The sequence below is a fragment of the Haliaeetus leucocephalus genome, unplaced genomic scaffold, assembly GCF_000737465.1.
Source record: "Haliaeetus leucocephalus isolate CR32 unplaced genomic scaffold, Haliaeetus_leucocephalus-4.0 Scaffold240, whole genome shotgun sequence".
In the NCBI taxonomy this organism is placed as follows: Eukaryota; Metazoa; Chordata; class Aves; order Accipitriformes; family Accipitridae; genus Haliaeetus; species Haliaeetus leucocephalus.
This window is the reverse complement of record NW_010972676.1, coordinates 6,400,450-6,417,822: the sequence shown is the minus strand read 5'-3', so window position 1 is coordinate 6,417,822 and position 17,373 is coordinate 6,400,450. Positions and strand designations below refer to the sequence as shown.

The window sequence follows — 17,373 nt, the reverse complement described above, 5'->3', positions numbered from 1 at the left end:
CTCCTATAGGTTACTCCGTTTCGTCCCACAAGGGCTGTACTGCCACAGTGTGTAAAGTGATGCCAATATGTTGTTTGTTTATCAGCTTTAAAATATTTAACATAATTTCAGGATTAATGGTGGTGGTAAAAAAACTGAGATACAGCACAGCAAAGGAGTGGGGTGGGGGCTACAGAGTACCTTCTCCTGAGGGTGCTGTAATCAGCAATAAATGCATCAATGCTGAATCAGTATATGGGGGGAGGGGCGCAATTTACTTTGTTTACAGAAACAACTTTCAGGTTTCTTTTTGGCCATAAAAAGTGACCTTTTGACTTCTCCCTGTATCCTACCCCCACGCAGGCTGGCACAGGGCATTATTGCTTTTAACTCAGGGCAGTACCAGTGGGAAGCTACAGTACCAGTAAGGTTGTCACAGCATCAGCTGTGGCTCTGGCGTGACCGGCTGCCTCCCCAAGCCCCCACCGCTGGCTGGAGACAGGGGAGCACACGTTGCGGCCAGGAGGAGACTCAGCTCTGCCGCCACGGCCAATGCCAAATCCATCAGCCTGGTGCATTAAGAAATTCCTGGCCCTGAAGTGTTAAAAGAAGGCTAAAAGCCTCCTCTCTTCCTCTGGCTGGGGAGGGCTGCCCTCAGCTGATGAAGTTCTTCCCAATATGATTTGCAATGACCCTGCGTGCATCCTTCTGCAATGCTGTGCACTCACATGAACACCATCGCTCAGCATTTCAAACACAAGATGACTCAGACGTGCTCCAGCAGCCGTGAGACAGGAAAACTTGTTCACCTCACTGAGGCAGGGATCAAAACTTGGGCCAAAGTTTTAGGATGGAGAGTAAAGGGGTATTTTCTAAAATACAGTTCTCTGGGGAAAAAAGGAAACAACAATAAAAAATCCCAGTCCAATTATCTCCAGTTGCTTTTTGTTCCTTAAAAATAACCCCTAAAATGTTACAGATTCGCTGCTTCAAAATGTGTCCAAATTTTTGCTTTGCCCTTTCCAGGTAACTCCAGATTCCCTCTTCTCCAGCTCCTCAGACTCTGCCATTTAAGACCTAAAAGGAAGGACCCTGCCTTTCCCCTGCTTCTCCACGCACGTGGGATATTCTCACGTTGGGGTGGTGAAGATGGGTTGTTGTAATTAAATTACCCCTCAGCAGTGCAAGCGCATTGCTTCCACCCCATTCTCTAGCTGGGTGATGCTCTCCTGGTAACAGGCCAGGCAACGGGTGTTTATTCCCTTTTGCCTAAGCATAGTATTCATTCTGATATGGCTATAATGATGCAGATAGCTCTCATACCAGCTTACTGCCTCTCCAGGTCTTTAATGGTAACATCTCTTCTACTGACACGACTGTGCTTTTTGAGGCCACTCCCGATCCAAAAGCAATGCCAGCAATGCTGAAATACAGACTTATTTGTAGAGCTGAGACTACAGAAGACGAGCCCCGCACCAGAGCTTCAGCTACAGCTATAGCTATAGCAAAGCACAGTGCAGAGGTTTCCTTGCCACTCCTTCTCTGGTTCCTCAGACAGGAAAAATTCAGTTGCACTGAGTTGGTGGGTATATGTTACCCATTCGTTTGCTTTACTAAATTATTATGACCGCTTAATACATAACTATATCCTGTCGGTATTCATTTTCTATTAAGACCTCCGTTAAAAATCCATTAGACAGAGGCTGTTTTGGCTGGTGGCTTGGCTGAGCAGCTCTGAACTGCACTTCTTCCCCCAAAAAATTTGTCATTGCAGGTGGGATGGCACCGCAGAAAGAGGGGTTCCATTTGGGCAGCTGTGATCACCCGGCATTTCCCCAGCTCCGTCCCCACCACAGCACGCACAGGATGAAGAACCCGGCAAAGTACATTTGCCCTTTTGAAAGGCAGCATTACTCACAGTTCAGCTAAGGAGCATTTTTTTTTAAAAAAAAAAAAAAAACTTTTTTATCGTGTCAAAGGCACAAAGGACTTTTTCTTCTTTACCCTAAAATCTATCTAAATTTAGAGTCTTTCATTATGATGGACCAGCAAGGAAAGTATGCGAAGAATTTTTACTGATTGACTTAAGGTCACTAGACAAGAAAGGATGTCTCCAGCTTCGATTTAAGATATTGTTTTGGTCCACTAGGCCTGGAAGGGAAGGTCAAGCTATATTTTATAGATAACCTTCATCTTGTAAGGGCTCCTTTTCTTACAGTCATCAAGACTCCTTATTACAAACATAACTATTACTTAGTAAAAAAATGCAATATTTTATGCATATGCAACCAACCAACAATGCACATCAAACTCCTGCGGGAAGTAGCCAGGAGTTTTTATCCATACTTGGGAAGCTGGACCACCCCTCTGCCCACTACATATATCAGATCAATAACGTTTCCTCTCATCAGGAAGGAACCAACTACTGCGTAATCAAAGTTACACTGAAATCTGTTCTTAAAGCAGGACTGACATCTCTAAACAACTGTGCCCAACAAGTCTGTCATTTAAAGTCAGAGATATTTTATGATTATTTTCGGACAAAGTATTTGTGCACCTCAGTCCTTTACGAATGAATTTCCTTTCATCTGAAAACGAGAAGTTTGTCATAACATCTTTTTAAGTGCCATGTCCCTGTATGGTAACACGAGACATGCTGTCCCCCAGTCCCCCAAGGGCAGCTCACTTGTCATGTTTTACCCTCTCCTCCGCTCTCGCTGGTCACCGGCGTGACTCACTGATCTGCTATTCCCTCCCTGACACTCCCAGACTAAACCAGCCTGGAATATTTCTTGCTGACAACAGTGATACTATTGCACAAAAGGCTTAGCTAAGGAGCAGCATCAGTTGCCCAAGTGCATTCCTCGCAATTAAAATTTCAAAATAGAGAACTACAAGTCAGATGCCACACCAACCTCACCCCGCTCCTCAACCCACACGCACCTCTGCTTCCCTAATGGTATAAATAATTCCCCTGCAGACTCAAATAGCAATAGCCTGAGGGTTTCCTCACAGCTGCCTTTGAATATACAGCCTGAAATTCAGTGACATGACTCCAATACTCCTGCAGTGGCACGGCCAAGGCAAGACATGCATCGCTTGAAGAGTGGGAGATGGGAATCGCTGTAGGTAAGCACAGCTGGAGGCACGACCGGCACGGGGCAGCGCAGGGCATCCTTACCAGGACTGTGTGCATCCCTGTGTAAAGTCTGCTGAGACATACCAGCGTCGAAAACACAAACGCTGCTACCAGGCCTAGTTCGAATGGATACTGTGAAAAGGGGAAAAAAAAAATAATACACCCATTACACCATTATCCACTTTAATATCAGTATATATCTGAAATAAAACATCCAAGCAGCCAGACTGATGTAAGGATCTCGCCTTGGGAAGCAGTTCCTGAGCTGTACTTTCCCAAAGAGATTAACATGACCCAAGACGAGACCTCACATCGGCCAACGTGCAATCCTGCTGGAAGGTCGTTTCATTATCTGTGGTGCCCACTTTTGCAAAGGTCTAGTCTTAGTGTGGGGAAGCCTGGGAAATAGATGGCATTTGCAGAGTTTTTCCCCGCACATCTACCTGCAAAATCCTTGTTAGTGCTAAAGGCCTTAAGGAAAAAGGTACAGCATGTTGTACAAACGGTGCCCGAGGTTGAATTGCAGCCTCAGATCACCCAAGGGGAACACGACAGCCACAGAGCCTGACCAGAAGTGTGATCAATAGTCCTCGAGCAGCGGGCTGGGAGGGGAAAATCAATGTCTGGGCTGGAACCGCAATCCAGCTATTAGAGCAGTCAGGACCACTCTTCCCTGTGATACTTAAGGTTTAATTGTCTTCTTATGAAGATGGTTTTGCTTAATTCCCTCTCTGAGTTGCCTACGAACATGGAAAGAAGCATTGAAATAAATCTATATTCAAAAAGGAAAAAAAAAACCACATTTGGTAAAGAATAAGCTTAACATATTAGCCCTTAATCCACTCATTCAAATCCTGAAACCGAGTGGGCTGGTAAGCTCCTTTCAGTCCGTAAAGGCGATTTTTCTGAAAAAATAAACTAACCCAAAATATAAATAAATGAACTTAATTCACCTGATTGGACACAAAATCTCCATCTACTGCTGAGCGGCTGACGACTGACCAGGGTGGCCACAGGTCAGTGCAAAAATGCTTCTGTGGAAATTTTAAGCATAACAACTCACTTCTGACCCTTATTGCCTGGCATACTCTAGCCCCCAGACTAGAGAGCTCAGACCCGGCTGCAGATGTCACTCCCAGTTCATAAAACACTGTTTGTTTCACATTTCTCTAAGCCTTCAGAGGATTTATGCCCACTTTATTCCCCCCCTCAGCAGGCAGCCTGGGAGCTAGTCCAGATCAGTAATTGATGACCAGGGCAGCTTGAGAAGATAGCAGCATAATGTACTGGTAGATTTTTCCTTCTTAATAGAGGCAATTAAATCATTTAATTATTTTACAGCAGCTTTATTGTTTCATGGCAGTTCCCAAGAAGTACAAGGCAGCCCGTGAAGAGCTGCGTGTCCCACTGGCAGCGTATCGATTGAGGAGGTGGAGAAAGTGCTGCTGACCAGGTCTTTTTGGCAGCTCTGACACATGGGATGGATCTGGCCTTCCAGGGCTGACAAATATCCCATCTTATGGCTCCTCCTCCCCATCCCATTGCCAAGCTGCTCCGACCAGTTACCATACAGTTACCAGGGAGCAGGAGGCTGGCGGCGCAGGTTTGGGCACCGCTGACCTTCTCGCTCATCCCTGCACCGTGGGCAGGAGCAAAGCCCACTGCTCCACGGCTGGGACCAGATGAGTGAGAAGTTAAAGTAATTCAGAGATCTCTGTTTCTATGATTTACAGCTGCAGGACACAGCACCTTTCATCAAACGGGTGGCCACCTTTTGTCTCTGCATACATGCTGGCACTGTGGGGAGGACACCCAGGGACACTGTGACAGTGAGACTCCCCGGCCATACTGTGAGCCCTCTTGGTTACATGGGTTTATCTTTGAAATACGCTTGAGACGGCTGAGAAACATGCTTAAATACAATGAAGCCAGGAAGTTATTATTGCTGGAGTTCAGGAAACATATGTTTGGATTCATAAAATGAAACAAAAATAATCATCACGGAGAAATGAATTTCTGGGAAATAAACCTTTTAGAAAGCCAAAAGGCTGAAGGTTTGGCGAAAATAATTATGAGATCTCCCCAAGCAGCCTACAGCTCCACTGCAGTGAAACTGCTGTTACTTCTCTGACAAACAGGCTCTTAAATTGTCTTGTATGCTATTAGTCTAACACAGGTTAGAGCCAGGGGATTTCCAGGGATGCTTTTCCTACATCACACAAAAACCAGGTGACACAGAGCTCCTTTGGTTTCCCTGAGAGCCGGCATTTCCCAACGTGCAGCGTTGCCTTTGCGGGCATGGGGCAAGTAAAAAATGCTGAGGCCAGGCATCTTCTGCAGCAGCACCGCGGCTCCCTCCATGGTCACCCCACGTGTGAAAACACAGCAAACCCACCAAACCAGGGCAGGGCAGCCTGCCCGCAGCTCTGAGCGGGGTTCGTGCTAAGGAGGTTTCTGCTACATTTCTTCTTGTGTCTATTATTGGCCAGCTACGGGTAACAACAGGGAAAAATACATGTCTGTGAAAAGAAATACAGAGCTCCTCTGGAAGTGGCAACAGCTTTGGATTTGCTGGTTTTCTGCAGCTTGCTGGAAGGAGACACATGCTTTGCTTTTTTTTCTTTTTTTCTTTTTGTACCCCCTACCTTGTACTGGTTCATGGTTGCAATGAGAAAGGAGAAGGAGATGGCGGTAGCTGCCATGGCATGGGTGGAAGGCATCCCATACTCTGCATCCGTCCTCATTTCCAGCTTGACGACAGGTGGCGAGAGGGGCCGAGGCCACTTCAGGATGTCCTTGGAGACTTGCCCTATGTACATCACTATCTGGGGAGAGGAAAGGCCACAGGGCTGTCAGTCAGCACGGGCAATCCCCACTCAGCCAACCCAAGAACCGCCTCTATTTCTGTGCTTTTTCCTGCAAAATCCACCACCCCAAGTGCAGAATTTATCCCCTGAATTATTAAAGGGGTTTCCATTATCCCAGTCAGCGAAGGAAGCGGCGGTTTTACTGCACCATGTTGTAACCTGATCAGAAGCAGGACCAAAAGGAGGGTTTGCTGACGAGATGCAGCAATACGGGATGGCGTGAGACCGACAGCTGGCTCCCACTCCACGCTAGAGCAGTTTGTTTCCTCTCTATCCCTTACAACTCCTCTCCTGCAAAGCAAACAGCTGTAACAGAATTTTTTTCCGCCACCACCATCAAATCGCTGCCTTGCCCAGCCGCGTCCCTCCCAGCTCTACGCAGCAGCTCTCCAAGGGCAGCACCAGCTCTCCTATTCCCAGCAGCTCCCTCCCACTCCACCCACAGCACCAGGTGCTGCAGGAACCCCGCTGGGACGTACCACCAGTGTGGTTATTAAATAATAATCTTGGCACCCCCAGGGAGGCAGCAGAGAGAAAACTGGACAAGCAACATAAAGTACCCGTTCTCCTGCCTAACTCCCCAACAACAAAGGGCTTTTGTGCACTGCTTGGGACACCAGAGGTTTAAAGCAAGGGCTCCATTAATTAGCTACCGAGCACTGCAACACAGTGATTTGGGGGGGAAATGTTGCATTCTCAGGTCACTGCAAGCAGTAGCAATGGGAAGCAGAGGCAAGAGGCAAAGCTGGCCAGCATCCCCAGGAGGCGCAGCCCACCCTGCAGCGCCCAGGGCACCTGCCACGCTGACATCCCCTGCTCCTCAGCACCCTCGTCCCAAAGGCAACGGCCTCTCAGCATCCACAGCGAGAAGGATGTGAACAAAAGTCACCCAGACTGTCCCTGGAGAATGTATTTGCTTTTGCTTACCACCCTCCTCCCTTTGGATAGCGCAGCCTGACATATGCAAAGCAAGCTCTACAAAACAAAGTAAAACTTTTTTTTTTTCTTTTTTTAAATACAAAAATCAGGTTAACTGATGTCTGCCATGAAAGCTCAGTTGCTGTGCGAGACAGCGTGCTGGTCTGCTTCTCACGCTTCCACTAGCAAAGGAGGGGTCTTAAAATAACAGTCCTCCCCATGCTGGTGTTAGCCATATGCCAGAGCAGCAACACGATCATCCACTGCCACATTTGTCACCAGCCACGCTGCATCCCTCTCTCTCCCAACAGCCATTCAAAAAATGGCTTCACGTAAAAAGAAAGATGTCAGGATTCACAAATCAGGACCAGAAAAAAGCCAAAATGTCGTGTTCCTTCAACCCCCTCTCTACAGCAAAGCACATGCCACGGGGAGTGCTAGGCTCACAGCCAGCACCAGAGCCTGGAAAAGTGACTGCTAGTGCCTTTGCATCCTTATCCCCATGACATGAATCACATTACCTCCTTATTATCAGCACCACCTGTGGCACACCTGGCTGCTCCTACTTCACCCTGATACAGGGGGCATAGGGCAGTCAGCAAATACCCTGCCCCGGGCTGTTCACAGTAAACAAAGGCTCAAGGAACAAGTGTCTTAAAGGAACCACTGCATGGGTTTACTTGGTTAATGCCACCGGTTTCCAAATGGATGCAGGCACATCTTTGGAAGTTAATTAAATTCCAGGGTTGAAAGCAAAATTACTCTCTCCGACAGAACATAAAACATTGAGGCTACCATTTGTGATACCATCTGAGAGGCAAGGTAGGACAAGCCAGTTTATCAGCAGTCCTCTATAATAATGACTTCCACTTGTAGAAGTATTATTAGCACTAGTACGTAAGAGTATTACAGAAAGGGAAATGAGTCATCTTTAAAATGAAGGCTATGCTAGGACTTCTCTGATGGTAGAAAACAGGCTGAATGCTGGAGGTGGTACAGGTAAGCAAAAATACCAGGCATCCTCACACCACCTTCATTCCTGGCATTCCAAATTAAATTCTGACTCTTCTATTTTTTAAAAACATATGTTGTATAGACATGTACAGTAACAAAAGGTGAGACAACCTCCATAAAATGTGAAGAAGAGTCCAGAATACATTCAGACTAAGTGCTGACCTCTGAAGCACCAGACCTTTGCCTTTAGCTAATTTGCGTGCTGTACACATGGTTTTACAGGCAATTTACCCAATTATTTGGCAGAAGCAGCAGTTGTGGGTGCAGTAAAACATCCCCCACCAGCTGAACTGGCAGGCTTCCCCAAGAAGGTGAAAGATGACAAGTGCACCGTTGCTAAAAGCCACCCAGCAAAGGTGTTGCTCTGGTTCACCTGCCTCCCCATGTGCTGCTCACAAGCGGCTGGAGGAGCACAGGACTGCCCAGGCTCCCCAGGGGCTCTTTGGCTCATAGCACAGCAAAGCAAACAGCCCAGAGCTTCTGCCAGATCTGCCTGTGGTGGGCAGAGGGGTGCCCTCCCCGGGGCGACGGCCCCGTGGCACGGAGCAGGGCAGGCAGAGCACCAGCTGGAACCTGCACATCTGTGCCCAGCACATCAGTCCTGCCGGGGACCGCCACACAGCTGGTGACCGAGGGCAATACCCCTGCAAGTGCACCAGGCACAAACATCCAGAGTTCAGCCACAAATAGTAAAAAAACCCCAAGTCGGAAGCCACCACTGATGCGGTCGCTATGCGACAACCGTTTTGCAGAAACACACTTATAGCATTATATTTCATTGCGGGATATAGCTGAATTGCACTCTATTGTGGCTCTCGTCTTCTGAGGATAGGAGGTATCTGCCTTGGTTAAGAGGCATATTCTCTCTTAAGCCACATTTCATTATTTCCTAGCCTTATTTCTCTGTCATTTTGGATTTACTCTCTAACAGGCCTGGGAAAGAAAGCTAGCAGCCTGAAAGTTTTGGCCTCTTATCAGCTTTTTTTCAACCCAGCAGATGAGAAAACCCCTGTAACAAACATTGCGAACCGTAACCCCTGAAGCACTGGAAAGGAGGAGAAGGGAGATGGAGAGCTGAGCATGGGCGACAGGCTAAACATCAACACAGAGCTAAGCCTCACCTATACTTGACTTGAATTACCTATTTGTGCAATGCCAAAAATCTTTGATGGCCCTAGAATAAATTTAGCATGGTCAGAAATTACCCCAAGTCTAGACCAGCAAGTAACGCAGGATTGCTTAGGTCCACAGGACTGGGTAATTTTGCTGTGATTTCCAGCCTACCCTAGGTAAGCCAAACCACATTCACGATGGCTTCAGACATTCAAACAGGGGAGGGTAGGTTAAGGCTTGACCCAGGAGCATGTCACCTTGTAGCAGCGGGTCGGCAGCAAGTTTATGTGTTTCAAAGTCTAAAGCAGGGTGATCCCTCGAGCCTGCAGTGCTGGGCTTCACCTGGCTCGCTTTTCTTCACAAGGGCTGGGAAGATTTACAGACGAAGGACGGTCCAGGCTCAAACCATGCTCACCTAAGATTTAAATAAAACCGTTTCCAAAAGTCTTTACATGCTCATGTGTATTTCCACCCAAAGGGTCTCCAAGCCCAAAGCTGAACGTTGAAGAGAAGAGGGAACAACAAGGCCTTCCTTGAACACTGAGCGAGCAGACACCATTTGCTGTCTCATAGGCATGGAAAAGAAGAGAAACCTTGAAGCAAATAATTTCCTCATGCTTTATTGTTTGTTTGCTTCTTCCTTACCTTGCTGACATTTTTCGCCTACCTAGAGTGCTATATTATGGCTCTTGATGCTATTCTTCTGTGTTTATTTCTAGCACAGACTCTCTTCCACTCTGTCCAAGTGACGCAGATCAACCGAATTTTCTGCAGTGCTGGTGGAAAATGGTTTGCAGACACCTTCAGCATAAATAATTTTTATTTGCACATTAATAAGTACCTCTGTCTCTGCACAGGGAATTTGTCTGAACATGGAGACTTTTCCATTACTGAAGCAACAAAGTCAAAGCCATGATGGATTGTGTAGGACGCAATTAGCTGGAGAAGATAACTACACAGAAATGCATGGGAATTTAGTTGAGATTTCACAAAGTTGATGGGATGGGCATGGCTAATTCTCTCTAGTCTGAAAGCTGATGGCAGCAGCTCTAACTGTCCTGTACCTCAGACCAATCAAACTTTCCAAAGTGAAACTTAACTGTTTCACACCCAAGTTACAAAGATATGTTGGTGAACAAGGGGGGCTGCTCAGGCTGGCAAAGAGGGAGGGGAGCTGGAGTTCAAGGATGGGAAAGGGAAAAGCACCACAGGTCAGCACCGCAGCCTTCCCGGGTCACTGGCACCCACAAGCAGGGCCCAAACCTGGGCAGAAGCAAAGCGATGCTCTTGGGAATCAGGCAGGTCCATCCAGGGAGCCCTTGTCCCAAGACCCCCACCACGCCTTCCCATGGGAGCACCCCGTTTAGGGGAGGGTAAGGGACTCTGTTCTACCTCTGTATTTGCAAGTACTACAAGCTACACTTGTGACAAATGCCACAGAGTGAGTCTTTACTAAATAAATGATGGCAAAAGCAAGGTGGACCATGGCATGGGAGCAGAGGTGTGATGGAAGGATCGCTGGCAATAACTGCGCACATGCACAATACAGAGAAACGCCGGTTTCCCTTCTGTATTGAGGTGTGTGCACACACACAAGGAAAAGTTACTTACATACTGCTGCCACAGTAGGAGCCCTCGGTAGGGAAGTTATGTCAGCTCCCTAATATTTGCAGTGTCACTTGACAGTGACATGGCAGCATTGGCTGGAGATGTGGGAAATAAAATGCATCCTCCCAGCCCCTTCTTCCAAAGCCACACGGGCACGGCCCGTCACCGTGGGGCTGTCCCCTGCCACCTCTCCCTGCCCCAGGAGCTCCGGGCTGCAGGCTGCACAGCTCCTGCATCCCTTGCCGCTGCTCTGCCTCGGTGAAACACAAACCAGGCACTTCATTTACATGGCTGAATCCGTGAGCTGCATTCACAGGCAGAGGAGAGGCCAGGGCTAGGCGAGGCAGGCTTTTCCTCCCCAGGGCTCCTGCTCTGCACTGCAAGGGAATATATTACCCACGCCTCATTCTGCTCCATGGTGAAGCAGCAAGCAGCCTGGCTTACTGAGCCACACTTGAAATCTAGGGTACAGCTACCCTATTCTGTTCAGAGTTGAACCAGCCTCTAATGCTTCTTCATTGCCAGGTGCTACCACATCAGCTCAGCACGCTACGGTCGTGCTGGGAACACGATGTGGCACAGACTGTGCCGAAGCTGCCATCCCTGACGGGGGTCCTGCATTTATAACCGCACAGGCTGAACACGTGGGCAAAGGCAGCAGGCCTGACACACAGAAGCGCATTTTTCTAACCCCAAGCCCACAAACACTATTAGTTTGGGATTTCCTTAAATAAGCCTTCTCTCCTCTCATGTGCGTCCATGCTCTCCCAGTGCTATGAAGATGATTCTGAAGTCTTCCAAACTAAATCCTTAAAACAAATGCAAAAAGCATAAAAAAAAATACTTGGGTAAAGACTTCTTACTTCTTCCCTTCTCAAAGGGTTTTTCTGTAATGCTGTAAGCAACTTAAAAACAAGACTTTCCTCAAACCCTGGTGCCCACCAGTACTGCTGGGGTGGCCTGGCCTGCATGAGTGGAATAGCAATCCTTTACAGCCAAGGCATCAGGTGAAGGAAAGGCAAAGCTTTATTGCCACTTTGGGTCAACAGCATTACATTTTACTACACAAACGCAATTAGCAGTTGCTATAGCAGCACAACAGCCTCTGTAGCTTTTTTCTGAGGGTTTCCTCTAACTTTGCTCTGAGTCATATATATGGTCCATCTCCAAATATACATCCTCACCTGGGGCTTTGCACTGGGGTAAACAGGATGTATCTATCTTTGTGTTTTAACAGATTGTGCTTTAGTGAACAATGATGAATCAAACTTGAGGCATTAGCATCCACATAGGTCCAGATGCCAATTGACTTGTTTGTCCTGTGGGAGTTCCCTCTGGGGTGAGGGACTGTTCCCCTCCTGGTGAGCATCACAGTCCCATAAAGTGACCTGGCTCATTGACATTCACGTAACTCTGGTATTGCTTCAATGATCTAAGAAGTGGTTTTGCTTGCCTGCTGGTGTTGCCTGGCATTTTCAATGGTTTTCCCTCACTACTCTTGCAATCACTGTGGGCAGCACTTCTGTGGCAGGAAGCAAGAGTGCTGCACTTAGATTTACTGCCATGGTGCAGACACATATGAAGACAGATAGACAAACAGCCAAGCCAGCTCTGTATGCAGGGGCACAGGACGGGTGACCTCACGGCACGATTCCTTTTTAGAACACCCTGAGTCTGGCAGGGTTTAGGAAACAGGCCCAGTGCTGCAAGTGTTTGGTGTGTGGGTGTCCTGGTTTCAGCTGGGATAGAGTTAATTGTCTTGCTAGTAGCTGGTACGGTGCTATGTTCTGGATTTAGTATGAGAAGAATGCTGATAACACTGATGTTTTCAGTTGTTGCTCAGTAGTGTTTAGTCTCAAGTCAAGGATTTTTCAGCTTCTCATCCCCAGCCAGCGAGAAAGCTGGAGGGGCACAAGAAGTTGGCACAGGACACAGCCAGGGCACCTGACCCAAACTGGCCAACAGGGTGTTCCATACCATGGGACGTCACATCTAGTATAGGAACTGGGAAGTGGGGGCGGGGAATTGCCGCTTGGGGACTGGCTGGGTGTCGGTCGGCGGGTGGTGAGCAATTGCACTGCGCATCATTTGTACATTCCAATCTTTTTATTATTGCTGGTGTCATTTTATTAGTGTTATCATTATTAGTTTCTTCTTTTCTGTTCTATTAAACCATTCTTATCTCAACCCACGAGCTTTACTTCTTTTCCCCGATTTTCTCCCCCATCCCACTGGGTGAGGGGGGCAGTGAGCAAGCAGCTGCGTGGTGCCTAGTTGCTGGCTGGGGTTAAACCACAACAGTGGGACATCCTCCATCACCCCTCCTCTGCCACAACCTCTGCACAGGGACACACACACCTGACCACCCCACAGGCACGTGAAGGTCCAGAGGAGCAATTCTTTTTGTACTCTGTAATATTTCAGCTAACAGAGGTGAACCAGAACACATTTATTTTCAACCTCTGATTTTGCAGCTCTCCTCTCTACGCTATTGATCGATTAAATGGACAAGATGAAATTCTAGAGAAGGCTTGGGGTCAAATAGCATTGGCGACTTCTTCCCCGAGACTCACAGTGTGGCAGCCTGACTTTGAATCTGCTGTTTTGGCTCCAAAATAAAACTCTATAACCTGGCTCCAGAAACCCTGGCCTGCAATAGTATTTGTCATCTTCCCAGAAAGGAAATTTACATTTAGAAAATGATGTTGCTTTTGTTTTTATCCTAACCACTGATAGGAGTGACAGAGCACATCGGGAACGCTGGAAAGAGGGGCAAAAAACAAGGATGCACTATTAATAAACTGGCATTTGCAGAAGATTAGTCAAGCAGAAGCAAAGACTGTATTCATGGTTGTTAAGGCAGGCGTGACTTTGATTCACCATACAGAAATTAAACCAAGCATCCAGTCTGTACTCTTCACAGCTGCTATTCTCAGCATCCTCCAACTAAGGCTTAAGTGAGTAGGTAAACACTGCAACACGTAACAGCTGTGACTGTACCCCTCGAGCATCACTTGGTTCACAGTGAAAGAGGAGCAGGGCAAGGAAGAGCATGTTCTCATGGAGTTACTCCTCCTACCACCAAGTTAATGCCAAGAACTAAGGTCTGCCTTCAGGAAAAAACACTATGGAAGTCACTGAGCAGCACTGCCAGCCTTTTGCCCAGGCAGCAGCCCAGGTGGAAGACGCAGAATTGCCCCAGGGACCCCCAGCCTGGGAGGCCCTAAGCCACCCTCTGATCGCATCCTGCTCCCCATCCCCTCCCCAAGCCAGCCGGCTGCTCCCCGCGCGCAGAGATGCCAATGGCAACTGCGAGGCTGGGCAGCTCCTCGAGGCCCACACGCCACACAGGAGAGATCAGCTGGCTAGGGGAGCTCGAGGATCTGCCGCCTCACCTCCAGCGTGGCTTTGTTTTCCAGCAAACGCATCAATCTTGCACTAGCTGCGCAAGAATTTTACGCAACACTTGCCAGGGATTGGGGCAGGTGCAACGGGACGTTCAAGATGGCACTGAGCTGGTGGGATGCTCAAACACTTGAGTCGTCCCAGCCACGATGTGAACGTCACATCCACGAGGCAGGTCTCCAGCCTACCGCAAGCAGTGCCGTGCTCAGCAGCAGGGCAGCATGCGTGTCACAGCAAGGGGCAGCAGGGGACAGGAGGAGGGAAGAGACAGCACAGACAGCTTCTTAAGAAATATATATATATATACAGGAGGCAGTGGCTCTTTCGAGTCAGACTTCAGAAACACAAAACCAGATCAAGATCAAGAGAGCCTTGTGCCTCCAGAAGTGTAACTGACCACCATCCTAGGACATTCACTCTGTCTTCAAAAGAAGCCTTTGGACAAAAACTATAAGGTAGTTGACTATCTTATGACAACTTTGAATAAGAGAAATTTGGGCCCAGTCTCCTGATAGCAGGAAAAACTCCTGTTACATTGAACTGGTTTATCATCTAACACCTAAAACTGGGAAAATGTTACACCTAGTAGTTCTAGTGAAATACAGGAGAACTTCACCTTAAATTATTCCCAGATGGTCTCAGTTATGAAAGCCTCACTAGCCCTTTTTCTTCAAGGGTAGAGTACAGGCATCAGCACATACAAAATTCTCTTTCAATCAACACTTTATCATCTCCCGCATGGCATTTTATGGACCATTTATTTTTGTATTCTGACATTTTGTAGTTACTTACATGCCTGAATACAGTCTTACATGTTCTTATGCAGTGTAATATATGGTGCTTTTTAGAGTTTGTCTTTCAAGTGACTATGATTATCAGCTGTTCCAAGCTTGTTTTCGCAAAAATATTGCAAATGCGCAAAAACCTTTTGGCGAAATGTTGCAAAAGCGCAAAAACTAACAAACACAGAAGAATCACTAAACCCGAAGTCTGCTGCAAAGTGAGTTTTCAAAGCAGCATCCACAGATTCAATCACCACACAGTAATGTCAGTGGCATCATGATTGCAGGTAAATTCCTGCTGGTTATTAAACTCCTGGTTACCCTGAGAGCCAGAGTTCAGACCTCATCAAGCCCAAGTTACACTAAATGCTGACAGCCTTGGAAAAACTGTTCTTCTGAAAAGCAAGACGGGAAACTAAATTGTCATGGATTCAGACCCAGGACCTCCTCAGACTTGCTGAGGTTGTCTGCCCCCAGCACCGCGCGAGGAGCCCGGAGGGGCACACGCAGCCCGGTGGGTGCCCACCTGGCACCGCCAGCCACCCAAACTCTGCCTTCCTTCAGAGATGCCGCCTTCACCTGCGTCAGCAGCTTATCGCTGTCATACGCCAACAAAGTCCATGCTGGCCAGCTCTTATTTATACTGTAGAGATTAAAGTTTTATAGGCTCAAAAGATGCATGGATACATTCTACATCCCGGCACCCTGAAAAACATAACCAGAAAAAAAATTTCCAAGCATGCCAAATACCAAGCAGGAACTGTAACTATTTTTTTCCAGGTCTCTACCTTACCTCTGAAATTCCACACCAAAATAAAGCTTTCAACCCTGAAGGCATGCAGAGATTAAAAAAACAAACTTGGCTTCCACCTCTCGAGCAGAGACGTGCTGTGTAAATTTAAAGTACATTTGGGGGCTGGTTCACGTGAAGTTATTTTTCATCTCTGCACTTCCTGCTTGAAGTAGCAAGAGTGACAGGCATCAAAGCCTCGTCTGTGCAGATTCAAGAGAGTTTACTTCGAATTGCTGGAGAAGGGAGGCAAAGACACCGGGGTACCTTCAGCACGGACCCAGCATCTTGCTCGGAGGTTTCAGGTAGTTATTTCCCTCGTCTATCCATAAAGGGAAAGGTAAAGCCTACATATATACTGTGAATCCTCAGAGGAAAGGCACCGTGGAAGCACAACATGTTGCTTTAAGCTCCCGAAGCAGCTGGATGTGACCACAGCCAGTGTTTCCCAGAGCTGTCCAGCTAAACAGAAAAGCAAAAGCAGCTGGTTTGGGGGACCCAGGACTGGAGAAGACATCCCAGGGCACCAAGTCCGCTCCCCTGCTGCTGGTGCTGAAATAAACCCTCTTCAGAATTTTTCTTACCGCCCTTTACCCTTCTAGAGCTACTTCACAACCTTTGGCTTCAACTTAGTTTATTTACAACTGCCTTACGCATGTTTCTTCTTGTGACTGTACTATTATTTTAAAAAGCTCCTTCCTTCCCCTGCTGTTTACAGTGAGCCCCATTCTCTCTCCGACTTCATTTTATTAGGGACTTATCTAAGCTTTCAGTCTCTGCTTAGAAAATAGCCTGCTCCCTAATCATCCCTGGCCCTGCTCCAGTTCGAGTTTATCTTTCTCAAATGTGGGAGTCTGGCTCTGCATAAACTATTACAGATAAGATGGCAGGAAGGCCTTGTAAACAGCATTAATACTGCTTTAATTCATAAGGGAAGAAACTCCCCTGATTCATCCTGGGACACTGACTCTGTCATTTCCAACTCGCAGCAGAAATTCACAGGTTTAAGTCCCCAACAGCACACAACGAAGTACCACACTGGGTACCACTTCTGCTTCTCCACTGCCCAAGGGTAAGCCCACTTCTCCCATGCGGTGGTCTAACCCCCTTCATCATGACCAGCCCTGCCGACTGTGTTTTACCAGCTCTTGTTCCCAACGTACCCGCGTGCTTTGCGCCAGGCTCACAAAAAGCTCACTGCTGGTCCACCATCTCTCTCCCTGCTGAAGAGCTTTGCTAGCAAACCACCCTCATCCCAAACAGTGTTAAAAGGGAACTACTACTACTACCTTCTCCTTAGGGCTCTCCATTTGATACCAGCTGCTTTCCCCAGCTGGATAAGAGCCTTCTGCAGACCCTACCTGGGTGCTGCACTTGCCCCTTCATGCTCTTCCCAGCCTTCTCCTGGCAGCTGTTGTCAGAGACTATCAGGCTACCTGGATTTTTACTTTTATCTAACACGGCTGTTCTCAGCCCCACATCATCACCCATTCAGAAGCAGAAGCGTTACTTTGAAACTCAATTCAGAGTTGCTGATAGCCTGCAGACCCGCACTCCTGCTCACCGCTGGGTCACCAGACAGGCATCCTTCCAGCGCTATTGCCAAAAACCTTCCAGTAAGTTAAAAGCGCAGCTTTGTCCCATTGAACACCTTGGCATTTCCCACACAGCTAAGCCGATTCTGCTGCTGCGTACGTAACCAAGGCATCTGAGACAGACAGACACCACTTACAGCACCATGAATGCTGATTCCTGTTC

The 17,373-nt window shown here is 47.6% G+C and overlaps 1 protein-coding gene across 1 annotated transcript in view; it reads right to left on the bottom strand.

The window, feature by feature from the left end:
• The window catches only part of SGPP2 (sphingosine-1-phosphate phosphatase 2), a 55,719-nt gene that overhangs the window by 3,891 nt on the left and 34,455 nt on the right, over positions 1-17,373 (bottom strand). Inside the window, exons 4-5 of the mRNA XM_010568414.1 lie at positions 5,764-5,943; positions 3,161-3,250 (exon numbers count right to left, since the gene is read on the bottom strand). Of these exons, the coding sequence (XP_010566716.1) occupies positions 3,161-3,250; positions 5,764-5,943 (270 nt within the window). The remainder of the gene's footprint in view (positions 1-3,160; positions 3,251-5,763; positions 5,944-17,373) is intronic.